General features: G+C 41.4%; 1 protein-coding gene across 12 annotated transcripts in view; it reads right to left on the bottom strand.

Annotated features, from left to right (window-relative positions):
• The window catches only part of MAST4 (microtubule associated serine/threonine kinase family member 4), a 564,457-nt gene that overhangs the window by 154,011 nt on the left and 393,043 nt on the right, over positions 1-17,403 (bottom strand). For 2 of the 12 annotated variants that reach the window (XM_012462237.3, XM_012462241.2), the window contains exon 1: positions 12,548-13,241. The exons of 9 other annotated variants lie outside the window; for them this stretch is intronic. In XM_012462237.3, the coding sequence (XP_012317660.1) occupies positions 12,548-12,639 (92 nt within the window). In that variant the 5' untranslated portion in view covers positions 12,640-13,241. Of the gene's footprint in view, positions 1-1,873; positions 1,942-12,547; positions 13,242-17,403 lie in introns of those variants that run through there. One more of the 12 variants, XM_012462240.2, reaches the window with a different exon arrangement.

The following is a 17,403-nucleotide window of genomic DNA, read 5'->3' as shown; positions in this document are numbered from 1 at the left end:
CTTTTGAAAAAGTCCATAAAGGGAAGACTTCTTTCATTCCGTCCTTAGGTAGAGGCAGCTATTCCTCAAAAACAGCTCACATATTGTATCACCAAAAGCTAAGAGATGGCCAGTAAAGCTTTTTGTGTGTGTGGTTTAGAGAACTCTGCACACTCTGTGTCCTTTGTGTATTGAAGATTATTTATAGTCTATTCCTATGCAATTGTTTCATGCATTACAAAGCAGTTAATTTTCTGTTCTCTAAACATAGTAATTTTCTCAAAGGAAAAGATATATTTGAGTGCCATCGAGTCATCTCCTCCTTAAAAAGTTAGCAACGGCACCTTCAAGAAGAATTATTATATTTTTTAAAAGGGAAGAAGCCTATGAGTAAGTCATCTCTAAAATCTCCCAACAGATATTTTCTGGCATACCCACTGAATTGCCATAGAAGCAGAAAGAAATTTTGTCCTTTCTAAGGGATGAACTATATGCATTATTACAAGATTGGCATGGATTTCGAAATGTGTGTGTAACCTATACATTTATGTGAATGTGCAGGATTTTATAATACACAGAGGGAAAGCTCAGAAAAAAGAAGCCTGAGTGCATGCGGTGTTACTCATTCAAAGGCCTGGAAGACAGCAGCTGTGCAGAGCTACACTGTAAGTAAAGCTTCAATTTAAAAGCGCAAACCCATTTAAACACCATCATAAACTGTGATACTTTAAGATGAGGAAATTACAGCAGAATACATTTACAATTTCCATTAATAGGAAAGAGACTCAGTAGGTGGCAATCTTAAAACAAAGTAAAACCTACTTCTATTTTTCACTTTCTTCCCTCAGACAGCAGGCAGAATTTTCTACACCAAAGATCAAAATTACCAGAGCTCTATATTCCACAAATACCTTTTGAATTGCCAAGAGGCTACTGTTCTATAAAATTAAAAAGTTACTAAAATCTTGCTTTACAAATATTATTTTCAATAATTAGGATGCTGTTGGAGCTATATTTCTTTTGGCCATAAGATTCAGTAAAGTTTTTATCCAAATTCAGCACTTACCACTGGTGAGATGTGGGGGCATAAATAATTCCTCTAATCCTCAAATTTTTCATCTGTATAATAAATATAATAACATATCCTTCATGGAGTTGTTGTGAGGATTAAATGAGACAATATACATCAAACTGTCTGCACAGATATTCTCCCCCTCCTTCCTCCTCGGCTGATGTTGGTAGATCTACCAGTTATTGCCTGTTACTGTAATTATTGTCTGTGTTACTGTCTAAAGCACGCTACATTGAGCTACTTGAAGGAAAGGATCATGCTGTACATATCTTTGTTTCCCAGGTGATAATCATAGCCCCTGCTCACATAAAAGGTACTCAATAAACATTTGGCATACAAATGAAAAAATGAGGTGATGTGATAAATCCTCAGACCCTATTCACAGAAGCCAAACTTAGCCAAACTAGGTTATCAGGTTATCAGGTTTCAGAGAGTGATTCAGGCTCATCCACAAGCTCCCAAAGCAGTAAAAGGGTCACAGAGAGATGCATGACTCATAAATAACCCCTCCAAGTATTTGTAAATGTAATTAACTTCCCATGTTTCAGAGGTTGATCGTTCAGCTCTTGGTTTCTCTGTCTTTTGGCCAAATTTATAATCACTTGACTCCTCTTTAGTGCTTCCAGACAGCCAAAGAAAAGGAATTGAAAGAGGAGGTATATAGCCTTCAGGACTTGGAACTACTCCCTCCCAATCCAATCCCTGAGATAATTTTTACAAATTCATTCTAGGACTAGAAGGCAAAAACAAAACAGAGAAAAGCACAAACACAATTACTTTAGTCTAATAGGCCTTATCATATACTTTAAGATATATACACACCTGAGACTTCCCAACAAAATCCATAAATGTTGGGCCATGAATCCCCTCCAAACATGTTAGTGTCTCTATTAAAAAGCTTTGAAATCAAACCTGTTAAGTGGCTGAAGGAACAGCTACAAGCCACTGCCTGCTGGACACACCTATAAGAATAGAAGATTTGAAAAGCAGGGGTTGTTTCTTCAGCTCCAGGCTGGGCATGCCACTTGCATGGGAACTAAAGAACTGGCTTAAAACGAGGACTATAATCTTTCTGGAACAATAGGTCATGACGAGCTTCCTTAATGCCAAAATAAGTGTTTAGATGTAACTTCTGCTAACTGAAAAAAAAAGTATAAAGGGCATATATATTTATTCTGGCTTGAATACAACATTTCTGAATATGTTTATCAGTGCCAAGAGTCAGAACCCTTTTCCCTCATGAATTTTCAGCCTAGGACCCATTCCATGGAATGTTTCTATATCCTAGAAATGGTATCAAAAAGGTGTATCATATTAATATCTAACCAGTTCAACATCTGTACCTTTTGACCCCCAAAACACCCTAGGTCTGATGTGAGAAAGTAGACTAATTGTAAGGTTAAATCTCAAAAGGTAAGAAAAACCACAATTGCTCTTGATTAAAGAGCTTCCTTTATAGGAAGCCATCAAGTAATACATAATCAATCACAATGTTACAGAAAAATGAAGTCTACCTGCTAAAATGGCATTTTGCCCATGGCTATGCTGGTAAAATAGCATTAAAAGCACTAAGACACAAGAACTGGACTGAAGACAGCAGGTCTCTGATCTTAAGCCTGGATTCCAACGTTAAGAAAACCACTATTGATTTTTCAGCTTAAAAATCCTCGATTTCAGAGGCTAACTGGCCTGAACTACACAGGAGAGAAGGCATCTACTGAGAAAGAATGCTACATATAAATTTTAGAGGCCACACAGTAAAAATATAGCAACTTTTATTCCATGGTTCAAATATGTAACCCCAGACATCAAATCCTAAAACATACAGGAAATTATGATTCATAAGCTTAGAGTCTTATTTTACAGAATCTGTAACAAAAACTACTACCTAAACCACCCAAACTATCCCACATCTGTTTAGCTCCACTGGTCACTAAGGCCATTTCAGATCAAAGATGAGAAATCCTTCTGTTTAGGGACCTATTATGGAAATGCAAACTTAGAATCATCCATTCAACTTGCCAAGGCAGCTGATGTGCCTATCAGTTGTTTTGCTGCATGCCTGCCCTTTGCAGTGGCTGAGCAAGCCTAGGTTAATTTTACAATAAACCAGTTTTGGGGTTAGCAAATTACTTGTATTTATCTGGATGGGTACTAGGATGGGGAATAGCAAGTATATAAAATCAGTCTTTACATGGGAAAAAAAATCTGACATAGCTTCAGTACCTCCAGAACTTAGTTCCTGATCTAGGTAATCTATTTGGAAGTCTTTGATTTTGGTATCAAAAGTCTTGAGATTAGCCAAGTGAAAGTAATATTTTTACAGGAATTATATCTCAAGTTCCAAGATCAACAATCCACTCAAATCAGACATAAGAAATAACATTACATAATAGCCACTTAATGGCTATTGTTTTACAGTAACAAAGGCTTCATTTACCATATTTCCTCGAGTGTTTTATTCAGCTGGGAGTTTTTCCCATGCCAAACATAATTTTTTTCTCTCAACCCCTGCATACATCTATAAAAGTAAAACATTTATTTATTATAATTCCCAATTTAAACATATCCATCATATTGCATTTTAGAATACATTAATGTGAAAGATGCATAAGTGATTTTTTATGTAAGCTATGGGTTCAGTGATTTTCTACAGATTTCATAGCTGAGAAATTTGTCAATCACTAGATAATATTCCAATAATGAGTCTTAAGGAAGAAACACAGTAAAGTCTGAGACATAAACATATACTGTAACATTTAAAATTAGATAGAATAAAGCATACTAAAGACAGCTTCAACAAATACTTATATGGCAAAATGGGCCTGGTAAATCCATCAGCTTTCTTCCCCTTCTAATTCTATGACCTCAGCAAATTTCACCAATCTTCAGTTTCTCATTCCCTCTGCCCACGTGATTCACTCAGAGCCTAACATATTTCCGCCACTTGAACTTCCATGTCAGGTTAAACTTTCCAGGGGCACAGGGGGCCGGTACTTACTTTGAACAGCTACAAGCTTATTTAAGAACTTTAGAATACAAATGGTGGTTGGCTTACCAGATGTCAGGATCTGCATTTTCTTTGTACTAGTGCCTGCAATTACAGTTTGCTAAGAGCCCCCGAACTCTGACAAAATGATAGTCACTGATAATGTAGGACCACAAAGCAGAATGTAAAAATTCCCAGGATTCTGTAATAAAGTAAGCAATGGGGTGCTTGAGATAAGAGATATACATTAATGACTACCTATTCTTCTTGCTAATCTATTTTACCTTCGAGTACTGATCAAAGCCTAAATTCTCTGCTATGGTTTTTTTCTTTAAAACAAAACAACACGACATGTCAGTTGTGAGATTAGTATAATTACCTTCTCAAATAGGCATGTCCAATAGACATTAATGTAGCTAAAATTCCCACAGGTCTTTTATTCTATTAATAAGGTTTAAGGTCAACATTTTCAGAATTTACAACCATGTATCTAGTGGAATTTTTTCCTTTCTTTTCTTCTATCTGCCTGGAAATTAGGAGAGTACCAGAACTACAAATTTTAACAAACGTATAAACTTTTATTTAGAGATCTGGCACACAAAATGTGCCACATATCACAAAAACCAAGTTCCTACTGACAGAGATTGACTCTACTTTTAGTAGACGATTTTATGCACATTTTGTGTCTACTTTCATCCAGGTAGCCCCAGGACCATTCTAACATCTCGGCTCTACTATTTTAACTTTCAAAAGGATTACTCAGTTTCCATGAAGTCACTCCCAAATGACTAGTTACAGGTAGTGAAGACAACTCAGATTAACATAGCTTTGTGCATGCTTACTCACACTAGAGATGGGTGTGTATGGAGGGTGAGGCTGGGTCCAGGGCCCCCAGTTTCCATCTCTGTGAGAGACCAGCTATTTCCATTTCAACCAACAGAAGGAGGACTTCCCCAAATTATTCAGATTGAGTCCTACTTCAAGCTTCCTCTTCTATGGGCCATCTCCACACAGGAACTCAAATGATTCCTTGACCCCAACACCTGTCAACCTTTAACCCAGAAGGCAAATGGTTTCTATCTTGAAGCTTATGATTCCTGTTTAAATGTATCGAGCTTCTGATAACAGGATAAATGCGTAAAGAGAAGCAAGCAAAACCATTAAAGTATATAATGTTCTACCCGTCACTGTGCATTTATCAATATACTACTCCCACAACTGCCTTGAGAGTGAAGACACACACACACACACACACACACACACACACACACACTAGCAATGAATAGTCCATGCCTCACCATGTAGCATATGCTCCATAGTTCTCATGTTTTATTTTTAATGAATTCCTTTTGAAATCTACTTTTTGCACTCACACATTTCTCTCTCCCCTTCTCTCTCTCACTCCTTTCCTCACTTCCTCCCTCCCTCTTGTCTCACAAAAACCCCTACATATTCCAGGGGCAGAACAGTCTGTGATCTCCTATTGTAAGTTTCACACTAGAAGCTAAAAGCAACATTTTTGATCTGTGCATATTTCTGCTCCCATCCTTTGTATCTAGTAAGACTTAGATGCCCAGAATCTGAAGAACGCTGCCATGGTTGGGACAGCCAGGCTCTCAACAGAAGCCACTCAGCTGCTGGCAGCTCTGGGCTTGGAGCTCAGTTTTCTCCTCTGCTCTAGGGGTATCCCCAACCAGGCTGGGGGAGGAGGGGTCAGGAGCAAGGGCAGCCCAGGTTGCTGGACGGTGTCATGGAATATTAGCAACGTGAGAGCTAACTAGAAATGAGAGGAGGACTGAAGGCGAGCCCTGCACAATTTGTAAGCCTGTCCTGCCTGCAGAAGACACAGGAGCACAAACAAAGTACAAGGATGAAAGGAAGCAGCTATGAAACAGGCCTAGGCAAAGCAAGGAGTGGGAGGAAATGGGCGCAGGGACTCAGGGAGGGGCAGAGCCTGCAGGTCAGGCGTGGAGAGGAGGAGAGGAGCAACAAGTGGGGCCAGGCTTCAGTCTCCTGTGACTATGCTGCAGGGGAGGGGCTGGAGTACCAGGGGCTCAGGAGAGCAAGAGGTGGTGTGTGGGAGCCAGAGACACTCAGTCAGGGCTTTACAGTAAGAGAAACTCCAACCATCACAAACATGTCAGAAAGGAACAGTCATAAGGCTACGGAAGAAATTTGAGCTTCCAGAGGGAGGTGAAAAAGAAACTGTCATTGCCAATTTGGGCAATGAAGCAGACAACAAAGTGAGCAACAATGAGTAAGGGGATATGATTCAGAAAGGAGGGCTGACGGGCCAGCCATGAATGTGCAGAGGCTAGGCCATTATAGCTGTGTTGCTGTCATATTTAGCTGCCCACAGAGAGTGGTCACCGCCCATGTTCTCCAAGTCCTTGCTTCACTCTTTTCTGGGTTGTGACACCCCCACCCTGGGGCACCTGTTCCTTCGAAGTCATCCATGAGTTCTCGGTTGCCTGATACAACACACACCTTCACTTCAACTCTCTGTGGAGTGCTGGGGGGTGTTGACTATTTTCCTCCTGGGATTTCCTGGAGAGCACCCTCCCAGCCCCCTCCCTTCTTAGGGGACTTTTCCCGACTAAGGCTCTTTCCGGTACCTCATACCTCGCTGCATTTCTGCCTACTCCTTAAGTGGGGTATCTTTAATTATCCCATGTATTAATCTGATGTATTTCTCAGACAGTCTTAATAGTGAGTCCCATGTTTATTATCAGACAGGCACTCAGCCTGTCTGAGTGCCCTGGATTTATGTACTGAGTGGCCTGCCAAGAGGGCTCTTTCTTTCTGGTCTCAGTGCCATTGATGTTCCCAGATGCCTGTCCCTAAACTCTTCCCACAATTGTTCTTTCTCATCCTTTGGGGATCCCTTAAATATTAGCATCTCAAAAGACCTTCTCTGACCACATTACCTGAAGTAACTCCCATCACCACCCCACATGGTTATGTTCTCATCTCAGCTCTTGCTTATAGCCATTGGAACACTGACCACAATTTGGCAACTGACTAGTTAGACACTTGTTTATTGGTGAGGCCCAAGCACTGTATCTTGAATATCACTGTGTCCCTTAACACAGTGGGGATCCCAGCATGGGATACAGGGTCAGGATATTGGCTGAATGAAGGAATAAATATCCCATGGTATTCAGTACACAATAGCTCCTCAACAAATGTGAATTTAACTGAGCTTTAGGGGATAAAAGGTGCAAGCGCAATATAGGTCCTTGTGTCTTCCCCTGCCTCACTCTCATAAGTACAGGTGGTTCCTCCCTCTCCCTTGTTCCCAGAGTCAAAAATCCCAGGGCCATCATGGAATCTTTCTTCTTCCCTCAGAGCCAAAGGCCCACTGCCTTCTATTAATGTCATATCCTTAATCTCTCTCAAAGGCACAATCTCACTTCATTCTTTAGTTCTGCAAAATCTTTTAAATAGACTATCCTAAGAACTTTTTTTTTTTTTTTTTTTTTTTGAGACAGAGTTTCGCTCTTGTTACCCAGGCTGGAGTGCAATGGCACGATCTCGGCTCACCACAACCTCCGCCTCCTGGGTTCAGGCAATTCTCCTGCCTCAGCCTCCTGAGTAGCTGGGATTACAGGCATGCGCCACCATGCCCAGCTCATTTTTTGTATTTTTAGAAGAGACGGGGTTTCACCATGTTGACCAGGATGGTCTCGATCTCTTGACCTCGTGATCAACCCGCCTCGGCCTCCCAAAGTGCTGGGATTACAGGCTTGAGCCACCACGCCCGGCCCCTAAGAACTTATTAATTGGCTTCCAGGTCTCATCCCCACTCCCAGACCTAAACCCCAGTGTGGCTAGACACGTCTCCCCAGCACAGTATCAAAACCAAACTCCTTCAAATGTCAAGTGTCTCAGCACTCCTCCCCAGCTTCACCACCCACTACTCATCTTCATGTTGTAATGACAGTAATAATATTAACAGCTAAGACTTATTGTGTTTTTATATGCTAGTCTTGCATTAAGCATTTTACACATATGAATGCATTTTAATCTTATAAATCCTATAAACAATCCTATAAGATAAATACTTATCCCTATTATATAGATGGAACAACTGAAGTCCAAAGAAGTTAACATAATCAATCTGATAGGGTCAAGATGTTAACCCAGATGAACGGGCTTCAGAACTACTCTCTTAACCATTGTGCAGTACTGCCCCTTCCAACTCTCTGCTTCTGCAATACTGAGCTATGTATAGTTCCTTGGACTCTATTGCCAAGGCCACCAGGCTTTTGTACACACCATTTCTCCTGTCACTTGGAAAGACCCTGTTCTTCACTTTCATAAACACCAAAATATCTTTCAAAACCTTTTCTATGTGGAGCCTCTTCTGGCTCCCTGAGATCAAATTCTCTCTTACCCACTGACCGCTCCCATGGCTTATATGTACCTTGTAAATACTTCTTGATTGTCCTGGTTTGCAATGATTCATTTACTTGTCTTCATTGAAAGCATACCTATGGCTTTCAGTATTAGGTCACAGTGCACAATAGGTGCTTAATAAATGTGGAGTTAATTGGGATTTGGGTAAAAGGGGTGAGTACAAGTTTACTAACACCTGGAATACCAAGGCAAGAAGGAAGAAGATTCTCCATACCTCTCATAGTCATGACATACATTCGTAAGCAAAACAAAGGAAAAACTCATCAAACACTAGAGATGTTTCTGAAGGGAAGACGCTGAATTCATAAAAAATTCAATACATCCTGACAACTACACGATTTAGTTTAAGATCCCTGAAGGTACCTGCTGCTCATAGCAATTGCTGAGTAGTGCGAACTCTGCAAAAAACAACTACCAAAATAAAAACCCCAAAAACTTATTTTTTGGTTCTTGGAAAAATACATTTGGAAACTTGCTCAAAGTGATGAACTGAGTCACAAACTACCCATCAGCATGAATAATGGTTTTATTGATTTAGGCGTCATCAAGGTGGAGAGATTATCTCTTAAGCAAAATGAAAACACAACAGATTTCTGAACACTGAGGTTAAAACACAAGCATCTTCTGGATTCTCAAGACTGTACTTCAGCAAAACTAAAGGTCCAACTCAAAACCTAACAGCAACTTTTAGAAATCAATTGTAGTTCTTTCCTTAAGGTGTGACAGAGAGCAGATATAATTAAAAGAGAAGCTTGATTTGCTTCCGCCAAAAGTTTTTAATCCAATGGGCAAAGAAAAGATGCTATAAACATAAGCAGTGACATGAATGCTGGCCAGCTAATTTCCGTTCTGAGTTGTGAGAGGATCCTCAATGAATGACAGCCACAGACCTAGGAAACTGAAAATCTCGAAAACATGCAACCATTACTTCAGTCTAAAACAACAAATTTTGGTGTAAAAAGTCTGTTCATTTAAGCCTAGGTTTCTGTCCCTCAAAGCAGCAGGTGAATGGCTGTATTGAGACTACCTTGAGGAAATGAGAGAAAGAGAGAGAAGGATAAAACCAGTTACATAAAAGGAACTATTTCCAGTAGAACATGTAAGCTTTGCAGCAAAACAGTAGAAAAAAGCCAGTGTGCATCCCAACAATCTCATGTTTGCCGTGGTCAAGACAAAAAAGAATGAAGGGCATAATATACCATGCTCGGGATGTAGCACAAGGGACAGTCTTTCAGTTCATCAGTACTGTGCCATCTTTGAGAATCTAGGCCTGAGAGTACGTCTGTAGGCTTCTTTCCCTAGGAACCCCAAAAGTTACACACGCAAGTAGGGCTGTGAGTTGTAAGAAAAACCTTAAATATTTTTCTTTGAGAGGACAAACTAACAAACCAGCAACACATTGGACTATATGGCAAATGTAATGTAGCAAACCAAAAGGTTTCCATGACGACAAGTTCTACCATAATAAAGGTTTAAGGTTTAAAGTAAGTCTGAAACCATTCAAGCTCTTATTGAAGTGCTACAAATATTCTATCCTTATGAGTTCTAAGATGCTCATTCACAGGCTTAAAGCTGAATTTCACTCTTTGATAGAAGCAAGAAGCTGATATTAAAGTAAAAGCTAAGATAAAGTCCTCCGGATTACAATGTTAATCAGAACAAACAGCTGGGAGAAAATATTCAAAATGAACAGTCTGTCACTGAAGTCAGCAAGTATGCAGGAAAGGAACTAAGTTTGGGCATGGGAGATATCCCAAGGGTTAAGGCATATCTGATTGATGGTGAGAACAAAGCGTCCTCACCTGGACACCAGGGATGCCCTTACTGAGGCTGGCAAACAGGACAATGTGGGAACAGAAAGGTCCTTTGGAAAGGAGACAAACTACTCCACCAGGTAAGAAATGGGGTTAGACTAGGAAAAGGAAACAGGATTTAGAACAGTTAAGGGGAATCCATCCCAAAAGGGGCAGTCACAATGTAAGCACATGTTTTATGTCCTTAGGGAAGGACATGGAGCCAGAATTGATCACTGTATAACAGGATATGCAATAGCCACATACACTGCCCTGGAGATGAGAACACCTGCCCTTCTGAATCTACGTAATAAATATAAAGCAATGCTAGCCCTTTGAGACAGACAGTGACTCGATGGATATAGAGATGATCTTTGGGGTGTTTATTTCCAAACTGCAAAACCTAAAAATCTCCAGTAACAAATAGGCTGTCATAACCTCTACTCTTAAAAAAGAGAGAAGAAAATCCACTTTCCTCTCTATTTTGCCAAACTGAAGATACGGGTTCACGACTTGGGGTGGAAACAGCTCACCCAATGCTCTCCCATTTTACTGGGAAGAATTCAGGTTACCTTAGAACCTAGGTTCTCTGTCAGTGTGAGCTGTCTGAATTGGAGTGTTCAGGCTGGGTAGATACTGCCCTAAAGCCAGGCTCAGAGCAGCCTGAGAATCCTCATGCATCTGACTCTCTCTGTATTACTGTCAACAGGTAGAGAGGAAGAAGAAAGGCTCCAACTGCTCTACAGGTTAAGATACACACATGTGATGCCAGAACAGACTTCTCTAAGAACTCTTTCCAGGTAAGAGTAGAGGCTATACTGCGCCGGGACACACTACTCAGAAATATTTAAGGGATTCTGTCAAGTTGAAATAGTAAGAAATTATGCGAATTACCACTATGAGGAGCAGTGGCCTAGTTCATATATAGCATGTATCTCTGTTCAACTTTATTACTTCTCTTGGAGATTTGGTGCATGGCTGATACAACTTGAACAAAAATGAGCAATACTACAAGAGAGGGTCTCTGATCATATATGGCAGAACGAGAAAAACATTATTTAAATAGTCACATTATTTAAAAGGCACAACTACAGAATCCAACATAGTTTAGTGCTATCAACACTTTGAACTCCATCAAAAACCAAACATGACTTTGAAACCTGCCAGATGTCTCTCTCATACACACAGGTGCACATGTGATTTGTGTGTGCACCCATGTATATAAACAGTGTACGTGTGTATTCCAGGATGTTTCTGAAATGTAAGAAACACCATGATAAATTTCGAGAGGAAAAAGTAAGTTTTCCAAAGTATCATATATCCGCATTTATACTACAAAAAGTTATAGGTATAACCAAAAAAAGAACGAGCCATTTTCTTGGGTTCTTTGAACACTGAAGCACAGAGATTGTGAAGCTCCAAATCTGATAGGCTGCATCCTGTTTATCTGACTGCACAGTTGCTCTCATGCATGTTCACATGTACATGCAAGGCAAGTTTTGAAGGAAAACGAACTATCAGTATTAACACAACTCAGAGGGTGTGCCCCCTCTAAAACCACAACAATCCTACTTTTCTGTGCTGGACACAGATGTGGCGAGAAATGCCTCCTTTAAAATCATAGTCTCTCAATGCAAGTGTCAGCAGACTCTCGGAACTGCCTGTCACTTGTGGCATGAGCCTCATCTTGACTTTAACATTCTTTTTCTTTCCCCATCTTTTCCGTCAAATATATGTTACAAAATGAAAAGGCCAGTCCTGTATCAGTAATAAATGCCAGCAAACCACTGAAAAATCAAAATGACAAAGTTATGTAGCTCTGTCTCTCCACAGATAGTATGGAATAGCTAACCTGGGCTATCCTGCATCTTAGAAAGGTCAAATATTTAATAGAGAGGAATATCTGAAGGGCTCAACAAAAAGTACCAGAAGCCTCAGTATCTGGGTGAATGAAATGGATAAACACGATCAAATCAAAGGGACAGACTTACACAAAGTACCTCCTCCTCCTCCTCCTTCCCTTTTTCTCTCCCCACCTCTCACAAGGAAATGTCTTATTATCCACATTTCAAAAGGAGAAAAACTACGAGCAGCACATTTATCAGGGTTACCCAGGAAACCACAAGGACGATGAAATACCTGAAGCATTGCCCCGTCTCCTAGCAGGGCATAAACTTTTCAAAGTGTCACCCAATACACAAAACCCCAGCTCCTGAGAGGCTCAGGCAGCTCGGCCTGAGGGCCCCTGGGGAGTGAAAGCAGTCCCTCTCCAGGCAGAGATCCCCGCGTTTTTACCTTTGTGTTCGCCGAAGCCTGTTCCCACTCCTCAAATGAGGCAAAGTAAAGTTTGAGAGCACAGTCCAAAAATTAGGGTCAGACATATCCATTTCTTGCTTTCTTCAATTCACTGTGGGTTCAAGGCCATACGACCAAAATAGGAGAGGGAAAAGAAAAAAAAGGAGAAAGACAAGACAAAAAAAAAAAAAAATCCCAATTATCTACTCACTCCCTCCAGAGAAAACCTGATGGGAACTGTGATCTCAAGAACAACTTGGAGCATGTCTGAGAAGTACCCGTCCCGTCCTAGCCTTTAATTAACACACAGCCTCCTCTCAAAGGTCCGGGAAACTGATTTCCTCTCGGGTCTGCCCTCTCCTAGTCAGCCTCGGCCAGCTATAAACAGTAATTACAAGAGTTGAGCCGTGCGTTCTGCTCAAAACGCTGTCTGTGGGATTCAGTCCGAGGTACTTTGTCATCTGTTTGGCAGATACCATTCGCCGCTTCTGCGGGGGGCGGGGGAGACGACTATTTTGAGGCTTTGGTTCCGGAGGCTGTTGCTTATCAGCAAAACCATTCACATCCGAACATGCCCAGTGCCGAGTTTCCTTTGGTATCTACATACAAGGAAAAGAATTTGAATAGAAAAGGCTGCTCTTGCCCTCCCCTCCTGAAGAAACGGAAACTTGAAAGCACTTTTTAAAAATGGGCCTATTGGAGGACTTGACCCTGACACCTTTGTGGACTTTTACAGGGTCCGGCTGGAGGGAGGCGGCGGCAGGGCCCTGTCCCTGGCCAGCCTGGTGGCCGCGCCCCCAGCTTCCCACCCGCCCGCCCCTAACCCCCAGCGTCCCCGCTCCCCCGACCAGCCCCAGCCGCCTCTGGGGAGCAGGGGCTCACGGGAAAAAGAGCAGGCAGCTTCGGTGCGACCCCAGCAGGCGCCGGGACAGCCCCGCAGCTTCCGCCGTCGCTCCCCTGCCCCGGAGCCTGGAATGGATCCGTCCCCGAAATAAATAAAGAAACCCGAGGCGGCTCTGGGTGTGTGCAGAGCGCACCTGAGGCCAACCTGTGATTCACCGCGGGAGCCGGGGAAGTCCACCGTGACTCCTCTGCCCGGACGCCGCTGGTTGTATAGGAAAAGCACGCGGACGGGAAGCCACAGTAACCGAAAACCTCAGTAAACTAAATTTATGAGTTTACATCTGTTCCATCAGTGACCATGGTGCACACCTGTTTGGCTTCATGGCCGGCAACTACAGATCTAGGTATTTCTACCTGGCATTTCTGTGGCAAATGCTATAAGTATTGCCCCTTCAAGTACGTTAGACCTTGAAAGGACGGAATGAAGGGGGGCTGAATCAATGTTCTTGTTATTCATTTAGAAGAAAGTCATGGTATTTAAATATCTCCCTCCATCTATGAATGTTTGTGTGAAGTACATAAAGAAAAAAATAATTTAAATTAGCTGTCTTAAGTTTGGTGTAATATGGCAAGAAATACTATATCAAAAAAATATATATTCAGCAAAAATAACCTCTAAAAATGGCCTAGTCCATCCAGTAAATACTAGGAACAAACTCGCTTACAAAAATTGGAGGATAAAGAGAAGGTAGAGGGGCTGTCCACTAACAAGGTAGGTGGGGTAAACAAAAAGAAGCCTGCTGTGGGATCTTTTTTCTCTAATTATTGTGGCCTACATTAGAAAGAAGAAAGACAAGACAAAAAAAAAAAAAAAAAACCTCCAATTATCTACTCACTCCCTCCAGAGAAAACATGATGGGAACTGTGATCTCAAGAACAACTTGGAGCACGTCGGAGAAGTACGCGTCCCGTCCTAGCCTTTAATTAACACACAGCCTCCTCTCAAAGGTCCAGGAAACTGATTTCCTCTCGGGTCTGCCCTCTCCTAGTCAGCCAAGGACTCCAAGAGTTTTGGATGATGTTTCGCCTCCAAAGCTTTCCTATACATCATCTCCTCGCATTCTTCCAGGGCCTTCACAGATCCTTGCAACCCACAGAGGTAGACAAAGAAGCCATTATTTTCTCAATTTTACATTTGGGACATTATCACAAATGTTCAGGGACATTAAGTGACAAAACACACTGCACCAGATATTAATGAGCTTGGTCCAGCATTTTTTTCCCCATGCTCTTCTTTTAAAAAATGTTTCTAAGTATTGAAAAAGATGTTTTGAAGGCTGACACAAAAGACAGTCCCTGTGCTCTGGAGCAGAGTTTCTGAATCTCAGCACTGTTGACATTTTAGGCTGGATAATTTTTGTTTGGGGAGCTTTCTTGTACATTGGAGAATGTTTAGCAGTATCACTGATGTCTACCTACTAGATGCCAGTGCTGACAATTAAAAATGTCTGAGGAGGCTAGGCACGATGGCTCATGCCTATAATCCTAGTACTTTGGGAGGTCAAGGCGGGTGGATCACGAGGTCAAGAGATGGAGACCATTCTGGCAAATATGGTGAAACCCTGTCTCTACTAAAAATACAAAAATTAGCTGGGCATGGTGGCACGAGACTGTAGTCCCAGCTACTCAGGAGGCTGGGGCAGGAGAATCACTTGAACCTGGGAGGCAGAGGTTGCAGTGAGCCGAGATGGCGCCACTGCATGCCAGCATGGACAACAAGAGTGACGCTTGAGCTGGGTGTGGTGGCTCGTGCCTGTAGTCTCAGCTACTCGGGAGGCTGAGTCAAGAGAATTGCTTGAACCCGGGAGGCGGAGGTTGCAGTGAGCCAAGATCGCGCTACTGCACTCCAACCTGGTGACAGAGCAAGACTCCCTCTCAAAAAAAAAAAAAAGTCTGAGGACATTGTGAAATGTTCCTTGGGAGGAAAAGTCACCCCTGGTTGGGAACCATTGCTCCAGATAAAGGCTCCTTCTGAGAAAGGTGATACAGAGCACTGTAAGAGCAAAAATCATGGGTCTGAATTCTGGATACAACACTTACTATGACCTTAAATCTCTTCCCATTTTCCCCAACTGCAATATTGGGTCCATAATAGGACCAACGTCTAAGAAGCTGATATACATAAATGAAGAGGAGACAGCATACATTAACCCCTTCATGCAATGTCTACACACACACTGCACATAAATGTTGGCAGTATACAGACGCTAAAAGAACACTATGCTGACAGACATAAGACTGGAGCAGAGGACACCCCACAATGTGCTTCTTTCTACTCTCTAGGGTCTTCAACATGTCTCTACCAGGGCGCTGATCACACTGCATATAACTGACTGTTTACTGCTGTCTTCCCTATTAGTCTGAGTTCTTCAAGGCTAAAGCCACATTTTATTGATCTCCATATTTTCAGAACTTGACAACTCCTGGGTTTATATAGGCATTTAATATCCTTTTTGAATGGATACTTCAGAAGCCCAGGTATCTCTTATTTCTCCTAAGATGCACTGCAACTATTAGTACTAGTAGATCTGTTGATTTTCTCAAAGAATACTGAATTTAAGAATACCATGAAGATGTTGTTAAATTCTAAAGGCTTTCTCTTATTTACTTATTTTTATCTGTATCATATGGCTGAAAAGATAGCAGGACTAACATTCCTCTGGTCTTTACATGGCTATAAGAAATGTCACAATCAAACCCAAAGGGAACTCCCTTTGAGTCCCATGTCCCCTCCTAAAAGTAGGCCCAGATAATAACTTTTTGTGCTCACTTGTAGGTATCCAAAATCAAGAGGGATAATTACATATGATAGGATGCACAGAGAAGAGTAATCAAGGTGGACATGAACTTGTGCTATATAAGTTATGGGTTGAAGAACTCTGTGTGGAAAGCAGAGAAGAAAAAATTTAGGGAACGAGCAATAGTTGAATACAGCCATGTGAAACTACAAGAACTATGCTAGAGAGGGTTTGGATCCAAAGACGAAAAGAGCTGAAACAAGAGTGGATTTTCTGTAGAGCTGTTTGAGCAAAGATAACTTGAAGATGATACAGTGGGTAGAACACAACCTCTAGGTGGTTTGAAGACCTTAGGACATCAGTAACTCCCAAAACTCTCATATGCTCTATAGTTTTTCTAGAAAAGCCCATGTATTGGGGCATAACCTATAAAGATGAAAGCAACTAAAATGGATAAATCAGTGATATAAAATGTTTTTTTCTGCTCTTGATTAAATGACAAATACCCCAATCTGCAAGGATCAGATGTTATTACTACCTCTACTCTTTGCATTTTGAGAAAGCCTCTACAGAAATTCTCAAAGGAATGGGTAAAGACATGAGTATTTTTAACTACAGATACTTTAATATATATTTGCATTTAGAAGGCTTGGGAGGATTTGGGTTGTATCCAAACTGAAAAAATAAAAATAGGTTAAGTACATGAGGAGCCAGAATGAATTATATAGTGAGTGAAAGTGGCAGATACATTCCCACACTCATGAAGAGTAGATGTGACACTCAAGTGTGACTTGTCTTCTAACCTGTTTGACTTGATTTGGGAACATATGATTCAGAAGGTAGAACAGTCAGCGAACACAAGAATTAAAATTGTCAGAACTACTGACATTTTCCTACAAAATAATTATATGGGCAGAAACTACAGTTGCAACTGCAGTAAAACTCAACTGCAGAACAAAAAGGGAACTGAGATTACTGGAAATTCTTTTTTTTTTTTATTTTTTTTTTATTTGAGACAGTCTCTCTCTGTCACCAGGCTGGAGTCCAGTGGCGCAATCTCAGCTCACTACAACCTCTGCCTCCTGGGCTCAAGCAATTCTCTTGCCTCAGCCTCCCAAGTAGCTGCGACTACAGATGCGTGCCAACACACCCAGCTATTTTTGTATTTTTCGTAGAAATGGGGTTTCACCATGTTAGTCAGATGGTCTTGATCTC

This window comes from Aotus nancymaae, unplaced genomic scaffold, assembly GCF_030222135.1.
Source record: "Aotus nancymaae isolate 86718 unplaced genomic scaffold, 86718_ANA_hifiasm-v0.15.2.pri h1tg000014l, whole genome shotgun sequence".
Lineage (NCBI taxonomy): Eukaryota > Metazoa > Chordata > Mammalia > Primates > Aotidae > Aotus > Aotus nancymaae.
Note: the sequence above shows the minus strand (reverse complement) of the source record. Positions and strands in the feature narration are given on the sequence as shown.